The 17,001-nt window shown below is 42.9% G+C and overlaps 1 protein-coding gene across 13 annotated transcripts in view; it reads left to right on the top strand.

The window, feature by feature from the left end:
* Positions 1 to 332: 332 nt before the first annotated feature.
* Positions 333 to 17,001, top strand: part of MAP3K20 (mitogen-activated protein kinase kinase kinase 20) — a 204,655-nt gene continuing 187,986 nt past the window's right edge. For 5 of the 13 annotated variants that reach the window (XR_014829549.1, XR_014829548.1, XR_014829554.1 and 2 more), the window contains exons 1-2: positions 333 to 498; positions 14,501 to 14,693. Coding sequence is in view for 6 of the 13 variants with exons in the window: in XM_013990583.3 (XP_013846037.2) it covers positions 14,535 to 14,693 (159 nt within the window). In the remaining 7 variants the exon portion in view is untranslated. Of the gene's footprint in view, positions 499 to 724; positions 844 to 14,156; positions 14,331 to 14,500; positions 14,694 to 17,001 lie in introns of those variants that run through there. The other 8 variants (XR_014829553.1, XR_014829551.1, XM_021075199.2 and 5 more) reach the window with 2 other exon arrangements.

The raw sequence follows: 17,001 nt of genomic DNA on the forward strand, positions 1-17,001 counted from the left end.
TGCATCCCAGCGCCCTTTTCACGGTAAATGTTTGTTGCTAAGGATGAGTGGAGGGAAGACATATGAGTGTTATGTCGTTAAAAAGATGTGAAGACATAAAGGGGTGCAGAGGCACAGCCCTCTCCCCGCTTCCCCACGATAGGGGTGCCATCTGAGGGCGGCAGCAAGGTGTCCTCAGGATGCAGCCGGGGAGCCCAAGCGCCCGCCCCCGCCCGGCTGGCTTTCGGGCGCCTCTGCTCTGCGGCCCGGCCGGTGGGTGTGCGGGGCACCGGCAGGAAGGCCCGGCCTTTCCTCGCTGGGAGGTAGGTGGTGCTGTTGCCGTGACTGTCTCCCTCATTGGCGCCGGGCGGAGAGGCGGAATGTTCAACTCCTGACTCGGGCGGAAGCGTGGAAGCCGCGCCGGCCGCCGTCCTCTCGACCCCGGTCGCCGCCCGTGCCCTGGCCGTGTGCGGGGCCTCGGCGCCCCCGGCTGCTGCTCGCGTCCGGCCCGGGAGCCAGGTAGGGGACCAGGCCGGAGGCTGTGGGGGAGCGGGTGCGGGGCAGGCCCGCCGCGATCGCGAATCGTCCCGGCGTCGCGGGCCCAGGCCTTGTCGGGATCGGGGCCCCCACCGGACACCCCTGCCCGACCTGGAGCCGGCGTCCCCTGCTCTCGCGGCGTTGCGCGGCTGGGAGCAGATCGGGAACTTTGCGCGGGTCCCACGCAGAAGTTGACGCCCGGAAGAGCAAGGCGCAGCGGGAGCGTCCGGGGCGGTCTCGGCCCCCGGAGCGCGGCGCGGGCGTGGGGCGCCCTTCGGACGCCGGGACGCTAGTCTCGCTGGGGGTGACCCGAGCGTCTCTCCGGAGGTGAGGCGAGCGTCTCCCAAATCAGAGCAGGGCGCAGGCCGCTTCCCAGCAGAGGTTCTTGCGTGCGAGGCGAGCCCACTAACTTCAGTTTTCCTGTGGGTCGGCCGGGAGCCCGCGTCCCTCCGAGAGCGGCCGCGCCGGCTCTGCTCGGGGCACCGTGGTCCTCGTGCCCTCCCTCACCTCAAGTGTCCCGTGTTCCTTCGGCGGGCGCGGGGGCGGCTCATTTGCCGACCCGATGGCGTTCCCCGGTTCCTGGGCTTGGAGACATGCACCAGGCCCGGAGGTGCAGGCTGAGGCGGCCGCCACGCCTCGCCGGCTCCTGACAGCTTGCAGGAAAACTTTAATCCAAAACTGGTCGGAAGGCATCGAATTGCCTACAAAATGGGGCAGTCGTTGTTAGATTGCTGAAAATGTATGTTTCTGATGCGCCTCCGGGTCTTGCATAAGCACTGTTTATGGGGAAACTTAATTACTATTTTTGTTGGTTTCTTTAATAATGAAAGCAGCACCATTTAGTGGTCTATTCCAATGATATTACAATACGCAGCTTCTCATGAATGGTAGTGTATTAGAATCAACTTACAGAACTAATTCGATGATTTTTGAGCTAAGGTGGTTGTTAAAGTATATTCATATTTTAACCCTAAAGCCGTTTTATGCTTTCCTGATGTCAGTTGAACAGCCAGAATTCAGTGGGACCAAACCTACAGACATTTAGACAGAAAGTAAACAAGTGATTCAAGACGTTAATGTCTTCTTTGTGATAGGCCCATCTCCACAATGAAATTTCATGTCGTTTTTTGTTTTTCAAAAAATATGGGATGGCTGCGTTTTAATTATAGTTTTAGTCATTTGTGGAGCCTTTGTTTTACGTTCCTGCTGCAATAGTGAGAGATTTGGGAGATTGTAAATGAATGTGAATTTAGTTTGGAAAGAGAGTGAAGATAAAGAAATATGGTCTTTTAGAGCAATATGCACTGTTTATTTTAATCTTTCACAATCGAGTTTTTATTATAACTTTTTGGAGATTATTTTGGGAATTTTTTTAACTGAAAAGTACTGTTTATATCAAAAGTTTATGTGACAGTAATTACAAAGTAAATGACCATAATTGCAAGAATTATTTTTTCCTGTCTAGGAAACCAAGTAGATGATTGATCTCTTTTTCTTTCTTTCTTTTTTTTTTTTTTTTCTTTTTTTTGGGGGGGGGGAACACATAAGAACAAATTAAAAAAAGAGAGAGAGAGATCCAAATATTAAGCACTAAGGATTTGGATCTAAAAATGGATGGTCAAAGATCTTGGGAACTAAGGGACCTTCTTGCCAAATAAGGAAACTTGGCAGGCTGCACTGTGTATTTTAAGTTAGCACAAGAGTGAGTGTTATTGGCAATATATTGGCTGAGTGCCTATCTGGAAGGAGCAGTGAAACTGACTTTGATAAGGTGACAGAATTATAAACAGGAGTTAAGAGGGGCGTGTAGTGAATAATCTAGTCATCACAGAAAACACTGGAGAAATCGAAGTGATGTTTCATGAAAAGGTATCAGCCATGGAGTGAAACTGTTAGTGTGGAGTGAAAGAAAAATGGACAGTTAATTTTAGAAATTGGCAGATTCAGAGAAAAGAGAGAATCAATGATTTAAAAAAAAACAGAAAAAAGTGTTTGTGGTGATATAGTACTTCTTGGGATAAGATAGCCCTATGTCTGTATCCAGAGATGTGGGAAATAAAAATCAATTTGGATCATTTGTTTTCCATTTTATTCTACCCAGGACAGATTGACAGGGAGGATGTCTTGTCTATCTAAATGTAATAGGAATAGCAAAGACACCTTTTGGCTGTACTGCAGGGAAGATTTAGGCTCCTTCTTTGGTGGCTATTAACCTTGTCCCGCTTACACACAAATAAGCAGAGTTCCAGCTGTGACCAGAAAACTGTACCTGTTAAAGAAAGAGAGCTATGAATGCTAGAGCTTAGATTGGTTTGACTGATACACGGGTGCCTTTGTGTCAGACCCTCCTGCGGACAGCTGAAGCATCGATTATGCCCTAATAGCAGTTAAGTAATCCCAACACAGGAGAAGACTGTGAGAACAAAGCAGCCACTCATTTGACACCCTAACCCCAGCATCACAATGGCTAATAGGACATAAAAGCCTCAAATTGAACTTTAGGTGGATGGTAAGCAATCTAGTAATTACAACAACAACAGTAATAATAAGAAGAAGAATTGGTTTAAAGAAAAAAAAAGGCAAATTAGAAGGAGGAGGCTGAATGATATAGTGGAAAAAAGGCATGATGTGCTGAAAAAAATGATTTGACCTTGAAGTCAGACCTGAGTTTGAATCTCAGTTGTGTCACTTCTGGTTGGGTAGTTGGCTTGGGCAGCTTCTACACCCTGGATCCTCATTCTCCTCACATGCAAATCAGGGACAGTAATCCCTGCTTCATAAGCGTAAGGATATGAGACAGCACATGGAAATGCTTGAACCAGTACGTGAAACTTTAGCTGCCATCACTGAGGGGTAGAGAAGGGGTTTTCCACATTCTCAAGTTATACAGGGAGAAGAAGCCTGCCAGTCTCATCTCTTCCCAGCTAAGGCTTGCCCTTGGTGGCCTGCCCTGTTTCCAAATTGTACTTAGGTGTGTATATAGGGCTAGCAGGTTTTCATAGCTACTCTCCTGCTTTGAGTATAAGGATTTCTAATGCAGCTTTGAGTGTACCTCTGTGTTTATACACAGCTTTGTAATAGTCTTGGGGAAGAATCGGAAATTCGTGCATTTAAATTTGAAGAATTTGGGAGTTGTAGGAATAGTGGAAGATGATGACCTAGAAGACCTACAGTGCAGTTACCTGGAACCATTCTTATAGCACAGATTATCGATAGCACGATTTTGAGCACAGATTATCTTCAGGGACCAACATCCTTCTTTGTGGACTCATCTCTGGACTTGCGTAGAGGAAAACCAAAAAGAAGGCAAGGATTGCTGCCTAAAAGTCATGGAATAAATCTTTGCTTATTAAACTTTTCTACCAAAGTGTCCTGTTGTTGGGGAAGCAGATATTCCTTCAGGGATCTGTAGGTATAGCTATAAATACCCCCAGTGTGAGTGAGCACTTTCTTGAAAATCTTGCATTTAATTTAAAAAATTCTTGGGGGGAGTTCCCGTTGTGGTGCAGTGGAAACGAATCCAACTAGGAACCATGAGGTTGCGGGTTCGATCCCTGACCTTGCTCAGTGGGTTAAGGATCCGGCATTGCCATGAGCTGTGGTGTAGCTTGCAGATGCGGCTCGGATCCGGCATTGCTGTGGCTCTGGTGTAGGCCGGCAGCTGTAGCTCTGACTAGACCCTTAGCCTGGGAACCTCCCCCATATGCCGCAGGTGCGGCCCTAAAAGGCCAAATAGACCCCCCCCAAAAAAAAAATTCATGTGATTTTGCATTCTCTTCGATACTGGTTGACTTTGTTGACTTCATTGAACAAGCCACTCCAAACAGATTTGTTTATTCCTCCAAATCTCACAGTAAAATCAATGCTCTAAGATGTGTGTTTATTCACACAACTCCTGCACGGTGCTGGGTGCTCCACCTGTGGGAGTACCCATGTTTGAGGAGCCTGGACCTGGTGCTGATAAATGGTACGGCACCGTTAAGCTCCATAGCCCTGCCCACTGTATAGAGTAATGCAACTTCATTAGGCTGAGAAAAGGATCAGGGTCGATCATCATCCAAAGGGTTTTTATTTTCTGTGGTCATCCTTTGACGTGACCCAAGCACTTTGCGGTGGAAGTGGAGGAGAAGGGAGCGGATGGTTGTAAGGTAGAAATCTGAAATATGCCTCTCACCTTCTCTCAGCCAGCTTGGGAGGAGAAATTTAAGAGGATGCTCCAATCACCTCCCTTATCGCCTTCGAGGACTGGGTTCCTCCTCAGGGGAGGGGGCTGTCAATGTCAGGTTCATGACTGTATCCCTGAGAAGGGAAGGGAGAGGTCAGTTAGTCACAGCATATTCATAGGGCGGGAGTGGATCTTTAAAAAGTTATTCATTCTTCTCTCCTAGTCGCTGCCTACATGCCACCTCCCATTGAACACTCAGTGATGGGGAACTCACTACTAAACAGGGTGGCATGTTTTCTGGTTAGGCAGCTCTGATAACCAGGGATTCTTTCTGTAACTTTGGTCCACAGATAGCATGGCCCCTGGGTCAGTGATACACACTCTAGGGTCTTTCCTTGGTCTTATCTTGTTTTAACACCTCCATTTTTTTTTTCTGTCTTCCATCAGAGGTACCAGGTTTTAACTCTTATATTTACCCTTCTTAGGGAACCTTCATTCTAGGTTAATCCAAAAATTGTACGGTTTGTTAGCGGCCAGGAAGGTGCAACACTTTCTGTTTGACAGAAAATGATTCGAGTAGACACCAGAGCTGAGTAACAGCAGGATCTAGGGGTGGGTGGGCCTGTGGGTTGAATAAGTCTTGTTCACTTACTAGCAACTGCTCCCCCCCCCACTCCACAGCACCCCCAAACACCTGTGAATTCCTCTTCCTTCCAACCCACAGAAATGTGTCCTCCCTGTGCTCCTTTGCCTTAATCAAGCTCTGACCCTATTCCCTTCTTCATGCCTCCAATCATTCGACCCAAGAAGCCTCCAGTTACTCAACACAAAAACGCCCCTGCAGTGACCCATGTCACAGATTGCACCTTCTTTGTGCTTCCTCTTTGGGCTTCTATTTAAGCACGGACACATTTCCACATAGCATTTCCGTGGCATAAGTGTTCTTGCACCCTGCATTCCCATCTCTCCTGTATTTTACTTCCAGTAACACCATTTCTGGCAAGAACATGTGTCCTGGAAGTCTGTTTTCATTAACTGAAATAGTAAAGCACAAATAATGTCTCCTCTAACGAGTTCATTTCCATTTTAACCTGTGCTTTAGCTGGAGAGTTATGTGTGGTAAAGCAGAAAAGGGAAAAAAAGGGAAACAATAGCTGTTCTATATTTTAGACTCTTCAAGTGGGCTTCTCGCAGTTACCCGTGACTGAAGATCTTCTTCCCTGAGTCCAACAACCTGTTCTGGACACGATAGGCTACTTTCCAGCAGCAGCCTTGGAGGAAGGAAGGAAATAGCACTGGTGGACACAGTACTAGGTAGTTCTATTCATACCTGGTCTTTAGCTAGTCTTACAGATCTTATCTGTCCTGGTCAAACGGCAGTCCTGTTCAGGAGTAGAATCTTTGAATCTTTGACCTTGGTGTTGTGAACAAATACATCAAACCAAAGTTTTCCCCATTTTTTTTTTTTTTTTGAAGATAAGACTTGAAGGGGGAAAAAAATTGTAGAACTGTAGTCCAAGTGGTATTGTTTTTATACACATGATGATAAAGCACATTTTTATTAGTTTATTCACTGATCTGTGTTAAGGAGGCTAAAATAATACTAGCCTAAATAAATATTAGGGCAGCAAGCTTGGCAGAGGAATTTGTTGAGGGCTGTTTTCTGAAAGTCTTTTTTTTTTAAATCAAATTCAGCTCATGATAAAACAAATTAATTTTTCCTTCTATATTGCATGAGAAAATAAACTTTTGTGAAGAAAGGAAGAAGGATAGTATAAATTAGGGATAGGAAAACAAGAAGGCTCTGAATTTAGAAATAATAGGCCCACATAAACCTAAAAGATAGAAAAGCCAGAAAAAATCTGGTTTATTTTTTAATAAAGTTAATAATTTTTTATAAAATATAAAAATGATAGTGAAAAGTCTCCTTTCCATCTGTGTCCTCCAGCCATTCAGTTTCTTTCCCCAGATTCTGGTCCAAATATATTTTATGCACAGAAGTATACCCATATATTGTTTTTCCTCGTTGCTTTTTTTCCTTAACAATGTATATTGTTGATCATGCCATATCAGTACATAATACAGATTTCAATTCCCCATGTATAGGTTGAATTCCTAGAAGTGGAATTGCTGGATTAAACATTGTATCTTTTTTTTTTTTTTTTTTTGCCCTTTTTTTGCCATTTCTTGGGCCGCTCCCCGTGGCATTTGTAAGTTCCCAGGCTAGGGGTCTAATTGGAGCTGTAGCCGCTGACCTATACCACAGCCACAGCAATGCGGGATCCAAGCCACGACTGCAACCTACACCACAGCTCAGGGCAATGCCGGATCCTTAACCCACTGAGCAAAGCCAGGGATGGAACCCGCAACCCCATGGTTCCTAGTCGGATTTGTTAACCACTGCGCCATGACGGGAATTCCTTAATGTTGTATCTTTTTTAATTTTGGTGGATAATGCTGAGTCATCCTCCATAGGACAATTTACACTTCTACCATCATTGTATGAGAGTCTGGTTTTCTCACATTCTCACCATCGCATTTTGATCTTTTGCAGGTAAAATAATTGTGATGTGTAATGAAAAATTCTTTTATTGTAAACAAGTTAATCATTTTATAAGTAGAGTTAATTTTTTAGAATTAAGATTGAAAGAAGACAGTGGCGACCACAAAAAGTAGGCATACTCTAGGACCCTTCCAAAGTGAGGGCTATAATTGAATAAAGAAAAAGGTCCTAGAAATCCAAGTATCTTAAAAGTGTCAAATAATAAAAGTATTGTCTTTTGATAACTTAAATATTCTTATGAGCAAATGTTTAAAAGAAAATTAGAATTAACTTGCTGGGAAGATAAATCTTGCAAACATGGCCAGAAATGAAACCAGCAAATAGAGGAGTGAGGAAAAAAAAAAAAAGCAGCATGCACAAAGAAACTCAGATAATAAGGATTTAGGGACCAACAGTACATTAATTTATTAATAGTTGCTCTGCCAAAGTAATGGAGATAATAAGACAAAACAGTTCTGAAAACTGAGAGGAAAACTATTGAGGAAAGTATTCCTAACTACAAAGCTGAAAAGGTAGATGGCTGAATGTGCTATCAAGACTTATTAGGAGTTCCCTGTTGGCTCTGAGGGTTGGGGATCCAGTGTTGTCACTGCAGTGGCTTGGGTCACTATCGTGGCATGGGTTTTCCCTGGCCCCTGGAACTTCTGCATGCTAGGGATGCAGGCAAAACAAAAACAACAACAACAATGAAAAGACATGAAAATAATTAGAAAACCATAGTTTCCATCTATTGAGTATTATATACTATGTGGCTGGGGGCAGTTCGAGGTCTTTCACAGCATCTCCCACTTCCCAACATCTCCCCTGCATAGGTATTGCTGCCAGTGAGAAAACTGAGGCTGGAGAGGCTCAGTGCCCTGCTCAAGGTCTAACAGCTAGTCAGTTTGGATTTGCTTCTAAAACTCCCTTTTTGCTATTAAAACTGGGATCTTTCCCCTGGACCATGCTGCTTCTGTGTTGGAATACCTGCTACTTGGAAGTAAGATTTAAATCAAAGGAGTCCGATAATACTATGCAAACATGATAGCTTTTGGACTATCAATTTTGAGACATTTGGTAACAGAATGGCTATTTCATTTATTGGGTCTGGAAAGGCCATGATTTGAGAAAAGGAATTGATTCAAGGTTACTGAGGGATTGAGGCAGAGTTCTAACTCACATCTAGTTCTCAACTTTGTGTGTATTTTTTTAAATGTTAAAACTTTAGCAGGTTTTTTTTCCCCCCTTTTAAAAAAAAAAATCTAGGGCAAAATTCCATTTTCTTGTCATTCCACTTTTGCTAATTCGCTGATGGTACTGTAAATGCCTTTAGCAATGTAGTTAATAGTGTGAAAGTCTTTTTAAATTTTAATTTTAAGGAAATTTTTTAAAATTACGAAAATTAGTCCTATTCAGGTACTCATGATTGGATTCAGCCACTGAGTTAGTGATTTTCAACATTTTTGGAATTGTGACACCTTCTTATGCTTTCATTTTTGTGATATCCCTGTTCTAACTGACCCTTCAGTGCTCTTTAATTGATACTTACTAACGTTTAAAACAGCCCTGAGAGGACTTCCAGTCCTGGTGCAGCAGAAATGAGAATCTGACTAGAAACCATGACGTTGAAGGTTCGATCCCTGGCCTCGCTCAGTGGGTTAAGGATCCAGTGTTGCTGAGAGCTGTGGTGTAGGTCGGCAGCTATAGCTCCGATTAGACCCCTAGCCTGGGAACCTCCATATGCTGCAGGTGCAGCCCTAAAAAGACAAGACAAAAAATAAAACAGTTCTGAGAGTTTACAGAACAAAAGTTAGGCTGCTATAAAGTTAGGACTGGGAATTGTTGCATGGAGAAAAGTTGCCTTTCTTGTGTAAAAGCTACTGTTTTAACATGGTGGGATGAAAGCATTGTTTGATTGGGTATACTATGTTAATACATTTATATAGATGACTCTTATTATTAAAATCTAGTGCATTCACTGGAGACCATATCTAAAAAATTAGAACATAATTTGATCAGGTAGCAGTCTTCCCCAAGATGCTCCAAGTATGACTAATCAGCAGCTCAGATGATCCATTCTTCTGGTCATAAGTTAATCCTATTAAAATGATGATTTCAAGGAGAGAAAGCTCAAAGGGAAAAATTAATGTACGTGGTCCCACAGTCACATAGATGACAATAGGCATCTCAGTTAGGTTTCTCGGCTCAGTCCATGTTGCTTTGCCAAGCTCACTGGAGTTAAAACCTGTATTCATACACACCAGAATTGTTAGTCTCTTCGATAATCAGACAGGACTTAATTTTTTATGGTCTCAATAAAACACTCAAGTAATTATATAGTTCTATTCATACATAGCCAGTTTCCAAATGGCAGGATGTATCACAAAGTGAGTAACAGTGATTCTGGAAAAAGCAGACTGCTTGCCTCATCTCAGCATGAAGATCCTGGAGAATTATATGTCTCAGAGATCAGCCTCCCTCAGGCACCCGTGGGTCAGTTTCGAATGGGACTGATCTTGCCTCAGTTCACCCACCTTCCCTGGACTTGCTCTGCACCTGAGGGTGTCGACTTATTCATACTGATTTCATCCTGATTCAGAGCTCTGTACTTGTTCTACAAAGATTTCCTCCTTCCTTCTCCTCTTCCCCCCATGTCCTCCACCCCTTCCCCTTCCCCTCCTCCTGCTCCTCTTCCTTCTCCTTTGGACATAGGGACACCCAATCCTAGAGGTCCCAAACATGCTCTTTTCAGTGTCCCAAGAAGCCTAGGCAAGGAGTTTCCAAATCAGGATTTGCTTCAGAATCTTCTGGGGGGCACTTACTTAAAAAAAAAAAAAAAAAAAAAAGTTCTCAGATTTTACTCAATCTAATTGGAGTCTTTCCAGCTGCAAAAGATATAACAAAAGAATAGCCTGAAATAATGTATTCACTTATTTGTTCACGTATTCATTCAACATATATATATATATTTTTATATTAAATCCCATGTTTTCTTTATTTTATTTTATTTTATTTTTTTTTTTAATTTTATTTTCCCACTGTACAGCAAGGGGGTCAGGTTATCCTTACATGTATACATTACAATTACAGTTTTTCCCCCACCATTTCTTCTGTTGCAACATGAGTATCTAGACATAGTTCTCAATGCTATTCAGCGGGATCTCCTTGTAAATCTATTCTAAGTTGTGTCTGATAAGCCCAAGCTCCCAATCCCTCCCACTCCCTCCCCCTCCCATCAGGCAACCACAAGTCTCTTCTCCAAGTCCATGATTGATTTTCTTTTCTGAGGAGATGTTCATTTGTGCTGGATATTAGATTCCAGTTATAAGTGATAACATATATTTTTTAATGGAAAATGTGTGGTGTGCCTGGTTTTGCGGTAGGTGCTGAAGACCCAGGTGTGAATAGACATGCATTTCGCCTTTAGAGAATTTATAGTCTGGTGGAAAGTAAGTGAGAAGGATGAAAGGGTGAAGAAGGCTGCTGTGGCACAGGAGAGGGGGAGAGAGTTTTGTTTGCAAGGCTCAGAAGAGTTGCTCAGGGATTTGCTTGCATTTGCCGGGCCTGGAAAGGCTTTGGAAGCAGAGACATTAGCCTGTGCAGTGCAAAGATGTGGGGATGTGAGAGCCCGTTCTGGGAACTGCACGTCATTTCTCGTGTGTGCCTGGGGAGGGGGGAGACAAGAAGTTGAAGTGCTATAAGCGGTGATGGTAGAGCACAAGAAAATTTCCCAGAATTAAAAGACATGAGTCAGCCCGAGAGTGTACCACCAATGAATGAAGAAGGCTCACCTCTTAACATATCCCATTAATTTCAGGATTCCAAGGATGAGGACAATGTCCTAAGAGCTTTCAGAAAGGAAAAAATAATGTAAAAAGAATGAGTAATCAGAGTAGCTCCAGACGGCTGTACAGACACATTAGAAACTAGATGAGTATGAGGTAATACTTTTGAAATTGGAAGGAAATTATTCCCGACCTAGAATTGCATACTTAGCCAGGCTGCCAATCATGACATTTTAAGACACACAGATTCTCCCAAAAAAAGTGCATCCTGGGCTAACAAGAGATGTGCAGGTAGCTAGCAAGAGATATGCATTGTCAAAGTAAGAAAATAACCCAAGAACAAGAAGCCAGGGGATCCAAGGACCGGAGTCCCACAGAGGAAAAGGCGAAGGCAATTCTGAGCGTGGTGGGGAAGGGAAGGCCCCATCAGGTCAGGCCTAGAGAGCAACCATTCCAGCGTTGACTCAGGGGGAAGGGTGTAGGAGGAATGTCTCCAAGAGAAAATAGAACTTCCTCTTCCCCCCCCAAAAAATTACCTGACTCTTTTAGTTTATTGAGAGGAGTTTTGTGGTTCTCGGAGGAGTCCAATGAGGTGAATAAGTTTTGGATGTATAAAAACCCTAGTGGGAGTTTCCGTCGTGGCGTAGCAGACATGAATCTGACTAGAGGAACCATGAGGTTGTGGGTTCAATCCCTGGCCTCGCTCCTGGTTAAGGATCCATCGTTGCCGTGAGCTGTGGTGTATAGGTAGGTTGCAGACGCGGCTCAGATCTGGCGTGGCAGTAGGTGTAGGCTCGCAGCTGTAGCTCCAATTAGACCCCGAGTCAGGGAACCTCCATATGCTGCTGGTGCAGCCCTAAAAAGACAAAACAAAACAAAACAAAAAAACAAACCTTAGTGAACAGCAACAACAAAAACAGAACAACTAGTAACTCTGGGAGAAACAAAAAAATTATCCAAGAAAGGGAAAGTCATTGGGTCCTGCACAGCACTCTTGGGGATAATGTTAATTTCATCAGACTATGGTCCACAGTGGCTATTGACTTAACCAAATATTACAGTGTAGTTGGATGCTTGGAGGACTGGGCAAGTGTGAGGTATTTATTTGTCTGTAAGGAGGTAAAGGATGGGGTCTGAGAACTAAGTCCTTATCTTCCACAGGGAGAAGTTTATAGGTAATTGCTGAAAATGGAACCATCAGGAAATAGCAACATAAACACATTCCTTAAGAAAGATGGATATAAAAATATCATATGAAATACAAATATCAGAATAAAACCCTAAGAGAGTTGAAATTAATTCCTTCTGAAGAGAGAATTGGATGTGGAGAGGGATGAGGCAAGGGAGTTCTATTTTTTATTATAAGCTTTGTAGTCCTATTTTATTTTTTATTCTTTTTATTCTTATTGCTTATTCTTATTATTCATTATTATTTATTATTTCATTATGTATTCTTATTTATTGTTTTTATTCTTATTTTTTATTAAAAATAATGACTAATAAAAATATAGACCTAGCATCAGTAACATGGAGGGACTCATGCGAGTAGTGTTTTGCATTTCATTGAACAAACCTGCCTTTAGGAACAAACTTGCATTATTCTGTGTAGCTACCTTTGGCACATTTTTAAATCTTACCTTTTTTTTGTTAGTTTGTTTCCAATAATGGAATATGAATTGAAGGCAAAGCTAGTAAGGTAAATTGTTGACTCAAATATGTACAGACTGTATCTGGGTACTGTGTTTATTTATGTAGACTCTAAGCTGTCTCTTAAACCTCAGAGGATAAACAGTCCTCTCTCTTGCCTTCTTCTCAAAGTAGTGCTGAGTTTGACTTCACTTAAGAAATCAGCATTCTTCGGTGACCTGATGTTCCTAAAATGGGATGGCTAGTCAGCTGCACATGAAGATCTTTGAGCTGACTGGGTACATCATTCAGCAAAGTTTTAGGTTGTTTATGAAGAAATGTTGTCAATTTATATCGCTGCAAACTGCCCCCTCCACCATGGTATTTTGAAAATCATCACACCCCACAAAACAATGGAAAGAGTAGCAAGACATTCACCTAGGTTCACCAGTTCTTAACATTTTGCCTCATTTGCTTCCTTCCTTTCTTTCCCCGCTCACTTTTTGGAGGATGAGGGGGCGTTGAACCCTTTTAGCTTGAATTGGAGATCTCATACTTTAATACATCTCCCAGTGTCCCAGTTCTAAGAACAAGGACATCCTTCTACAAAACCAAAATACCATGATTTGCCATTGATAAAATAATAGTATCTAACATATAGTTAATCGTCAAATTTCCCTAAAATCCTAGTAATACCTTGTATAGTATTGGTGGGGGGGGCAGAATCTATTCAGCGATCATGCATTGCATTTAGTCATGATATTTCTTTAACTCCTCCCTGCAGTAGAAGCTTCTCAGCTTGTTAAAAAAAACTTTCGTGACATTGACAGTTATGAGGAGCCCAGGGGAGTTGTTTCATAGACTGTCCTATACACATGGATTCATCTTTTTGCTTCCTCATTATAAGATTCTGGTCTACAATTTGGGAAGAATATGTACACAAACTTTTATTCATCTGCTTCTCATGCAGGTTCAGAATTTTAGACCTTTGTGTTCTGGTTTGTATGTTTTTGTTTTGTTTTGTTTTTCCTGCTGATCTATGGTTCAGCATAGGGTGTGAAGAATGACGACCCCCCCCCCCCCACACACACACCTGGAGAGCAGGAAAACTCCTTAGACTGCAGAAAATATCACTGTAATAATCTTTGAGAGGTAATCTGTTCCTCTGGAAACAAGCATAATATTTTTTCAAAAAAATTCCTGGCAGAGTTCTCTGGATGACTTAATGTATTGTAATCAGGGGCAAATTTTCTGCTCTTTAATTAAGTTCGGCTCCAGGATACAATCCCGGGAGCCACTTCTGGAAAACACTTGGCCAGCCCTTCTCTCATCCCTTGCTTTTGGAATCCTAGCACCCAGTGCACGCTGAGGTTGCAGCCTTTGGGCCCTCCTGTGCCAGCATGCTCCGATGCTTAGGTTATGTATATTTTGTGGGAAGTGAGCACAAGACGGAGAGATGGCATGCCCCGGATGCCAGAAGGGCTGTGCAAGCCTGCTGCTGAGAGCACATCCTGTTTGTTGGGGCTTTGGGGTAGGAGACCTGGTGACACAGTAGCCTTCAGGCAGAGCTGCTCGGGATGTGCAGAAAGTGTGGCTGCAGGTTTTGTCCGGGGGGGACATCTGAGCTATTTCTCCGGGGCTGGCTGTGTTTCAGAGCCTGGACAAGTGGCTGTTGAATTTTGCACGGGCTGCCAGGGTAAGTGTTTTCATGTTGGTTTGTTTATATTCTTGCTTTTCTTCCTCCTAAGTCACCCAGGCTCTCTCTGGAAGTGTTGAGGGGCTTGGCATACCTTAGCCAATGTGGAATTCAGAGGTTTCCTTCTAACAGGTTTATAATCCAACTCTTCTCTTCCTTTCCCTCTGCAGATTTTGTGGAAGTATAATACTTTGTCATTATGAGATGTCGTCTCTCGGTACCTCCTTTGTGCAAATTAAATTTGATGACTTGCAGTTTTTCGAAAACTGCGGCGGAGGAAGTTTTGGGAGTGTCTATCGAGCCAAATGGATATCACAGGACAAGGAGGTGGCTGTGAAGAAGCTACTCAAAATAGAGAAAGAGGTAAGGTCTTTCCCTGCCATCAGAAGGGGTCATGATCGCACTTATGTAAGCTTTTCAACCTGGAGTCAGAGGTCATAAGCTGCCTCGGACCTAGCAAAACCTTTGGGGCTGATCCATGAGGCCGGTTCCCAATTTCCTTTCTGGGAGCCCCATAAATAGCAGTCGGTGCCACGTGTGCTTTAGGGTTGAGTTTTACCAGGGGTCATCTGAACCGAGAGGGTTTCTTTCCATGGCGTGAAAGACCTGAATGTTCTCTGAGCTCTCATCCTGGGGAGGTGAGCTTTCAGGCCTTGCTGGGCTTCAGGCTGTTCCCGGGTCAGCCAAGAGGGGTCAGTAAAGAGTAACATGTAAGGTTTTCATCCTTCTGTTTTCTGTTCATGAATTTGTGGTCTGCAGTTGTCTTTTGAAAAACCGAAAAGCATTATTTTTCTGCTGACAGATAAGCAGTACCAGCTTCTTGTATTTCACCTCTCCTTGAAGCCCAACATGATAGCCTGTTTAATAAAGGTGCTGGACAGAGAGCTGCCCTACTTGTAAAATCAGGGAAAAAAAAAAAAAGTCTTGACTTTCAGAGTCTGGGATTTGTGCTGCTCCTAGTTGAGCTCAAAACTCAAACACAGGCCCTTCATCTTTCTTTGGAAAGTGACACAGCATCGTCCCCACATTCAGTGTTGTACCTAAACCCACAATAAAGCTAATATTGCTCAGCTGACCTGCAGGGGCTCAGGGCATTGATAACTTTTAATAGCCACCCTTTGGAGTTTGTTTTGGTCATTTCTAATGATGTCCTGTCTTGGCTAATTATTGCTCTTTTCAATATCTTTGAAAAGTGAACTTTTCCATAAATATCTTTTAATCTCCTTGAATTATTTCTTTCTCTTTCTTTCTTTCTTTCTTTCTTTTTCTTTTTTTTTTTCATTAACTGCTGCCAGGGAGCCATAGCAACTGATTTGAGAAGGAAACCCACATGGAAAGCACTTTGTGGCATTTCCTCCCAGCACTGCTGTGTGACTGTGTGGTCACCAGCTGTGTTTCCGATTATTGAAGCCAAGTCAAAAGGACTAAGATATCTCTGCCCTGAAGTCTCTGTCACTTGTGGAAAGCTGTAAGAAGTGACAGCTTTGAAAGCCAGTGTCCCCCAAACAGAGGGCATGATGTAGAAAACGTTTCCTCCCCCTCATTTCTTATTCAACACATTTTTAAATAGCAGCCGAATAATAAAACCATTTCTTATTCTGGGCTGAGCCTAACTTTTCTCTATCTAGTGAACTCTGAAGCTGTGTATAGGCGAGCATGACTGTGCTTGTTTTATAGATTGGGAAATAGAGCTTTGAGAAATGTATTAAGCAGCCCCCATCAGAACTCCTGTCCTTCAGTTTTTAACTCTGGAACCTCTAGCTGCCCAGGTAAGAAGAGAAAAGCTAGCAAATTCCATCAAATTTATATTCCAAGAAGTGTGTAAGTATATTAACATTTTTAAGGCCCAGGCAGTTTCAGTGCAGGGAACATGTTCTTATGTGATGGTTGGATTTGAGGAAGACTGTGAGGCATGCAACAGATTTTGATAGGAAAACAGTAGTAATTGCAACCCATTCACTCCACGCCCCCATTCATTCCCGCTGCGTTTTTTCTCTGTCTTTGAGAGAGGCAGGAAAATGACAGGAAAGCACAAGGTTGAAAGCAGGAACTGGTGGCGTTCCCTTCGTGGCTCAGGAGAAGTGAATCTGACTAGTATCCATGAGGACGAAGTTACGATCCCTGGCCTCACTCAGTGGGTTAAAGAGCGTTGCCGTGAGCTGTGATATAAGTCGCAGGTGTGGCTAGGATCTGGCGTTTCTGTAGCTGTGGTGTAGGCCGGCGGCTACAGCTCTTGATTCCACCCCTAGCCTGGGAACCTCCATATGCTGTGGGTGTGGCTCTAAAAAGACAAAAAGACAAAAAAAAAAAAAAAAAAAAAAAAAAAGAAAGAAAGAAAGAAAGAAAGCAGGAACTGAAAACTGCCAAGTCCTGCTCTTGTGTAGATATTTAACCTGAGTGTCATTCAGAATTGGAGTTGATTACAGCAAACTGCAGGAGCATAACATAAACTTGTAAGCAGGAAAAACAGAAACTCAGTATCAGCTATGGGGCTCAGTCAGTCAGTGCCTGTGAGTGAATAAAAGACATGGTAAGTTATTTACTGCAAAGCGTCCCCACACTTACTGATTTAACATGCATTTAAGACGTGAACATTTTGACTAGGGGTTGGCAGTTATTAGAAAGGAAATATGCATTTCTTATGTAAATGTTTGTCATATTTTATGAACTG

The sequence above is a fragment of the Sus scrofa genome, chromosome 15 (assembly GCF_054392235.1).
Source record: "Sus scrofa isolate SSC_HxYL_T2T_F1_AM1 chromosome 15, Sscrofa_HxYL_maternal_Yorkshire_Landrace_v2.0, whole genome shotgun sequence".
In the NCBI taxonomy this organism is placed as follows: Eukaryota; Metazoa; Chordata; class Mammalia; order Artiodactyla; family Suidae; genus Sus; species Sus scrofa.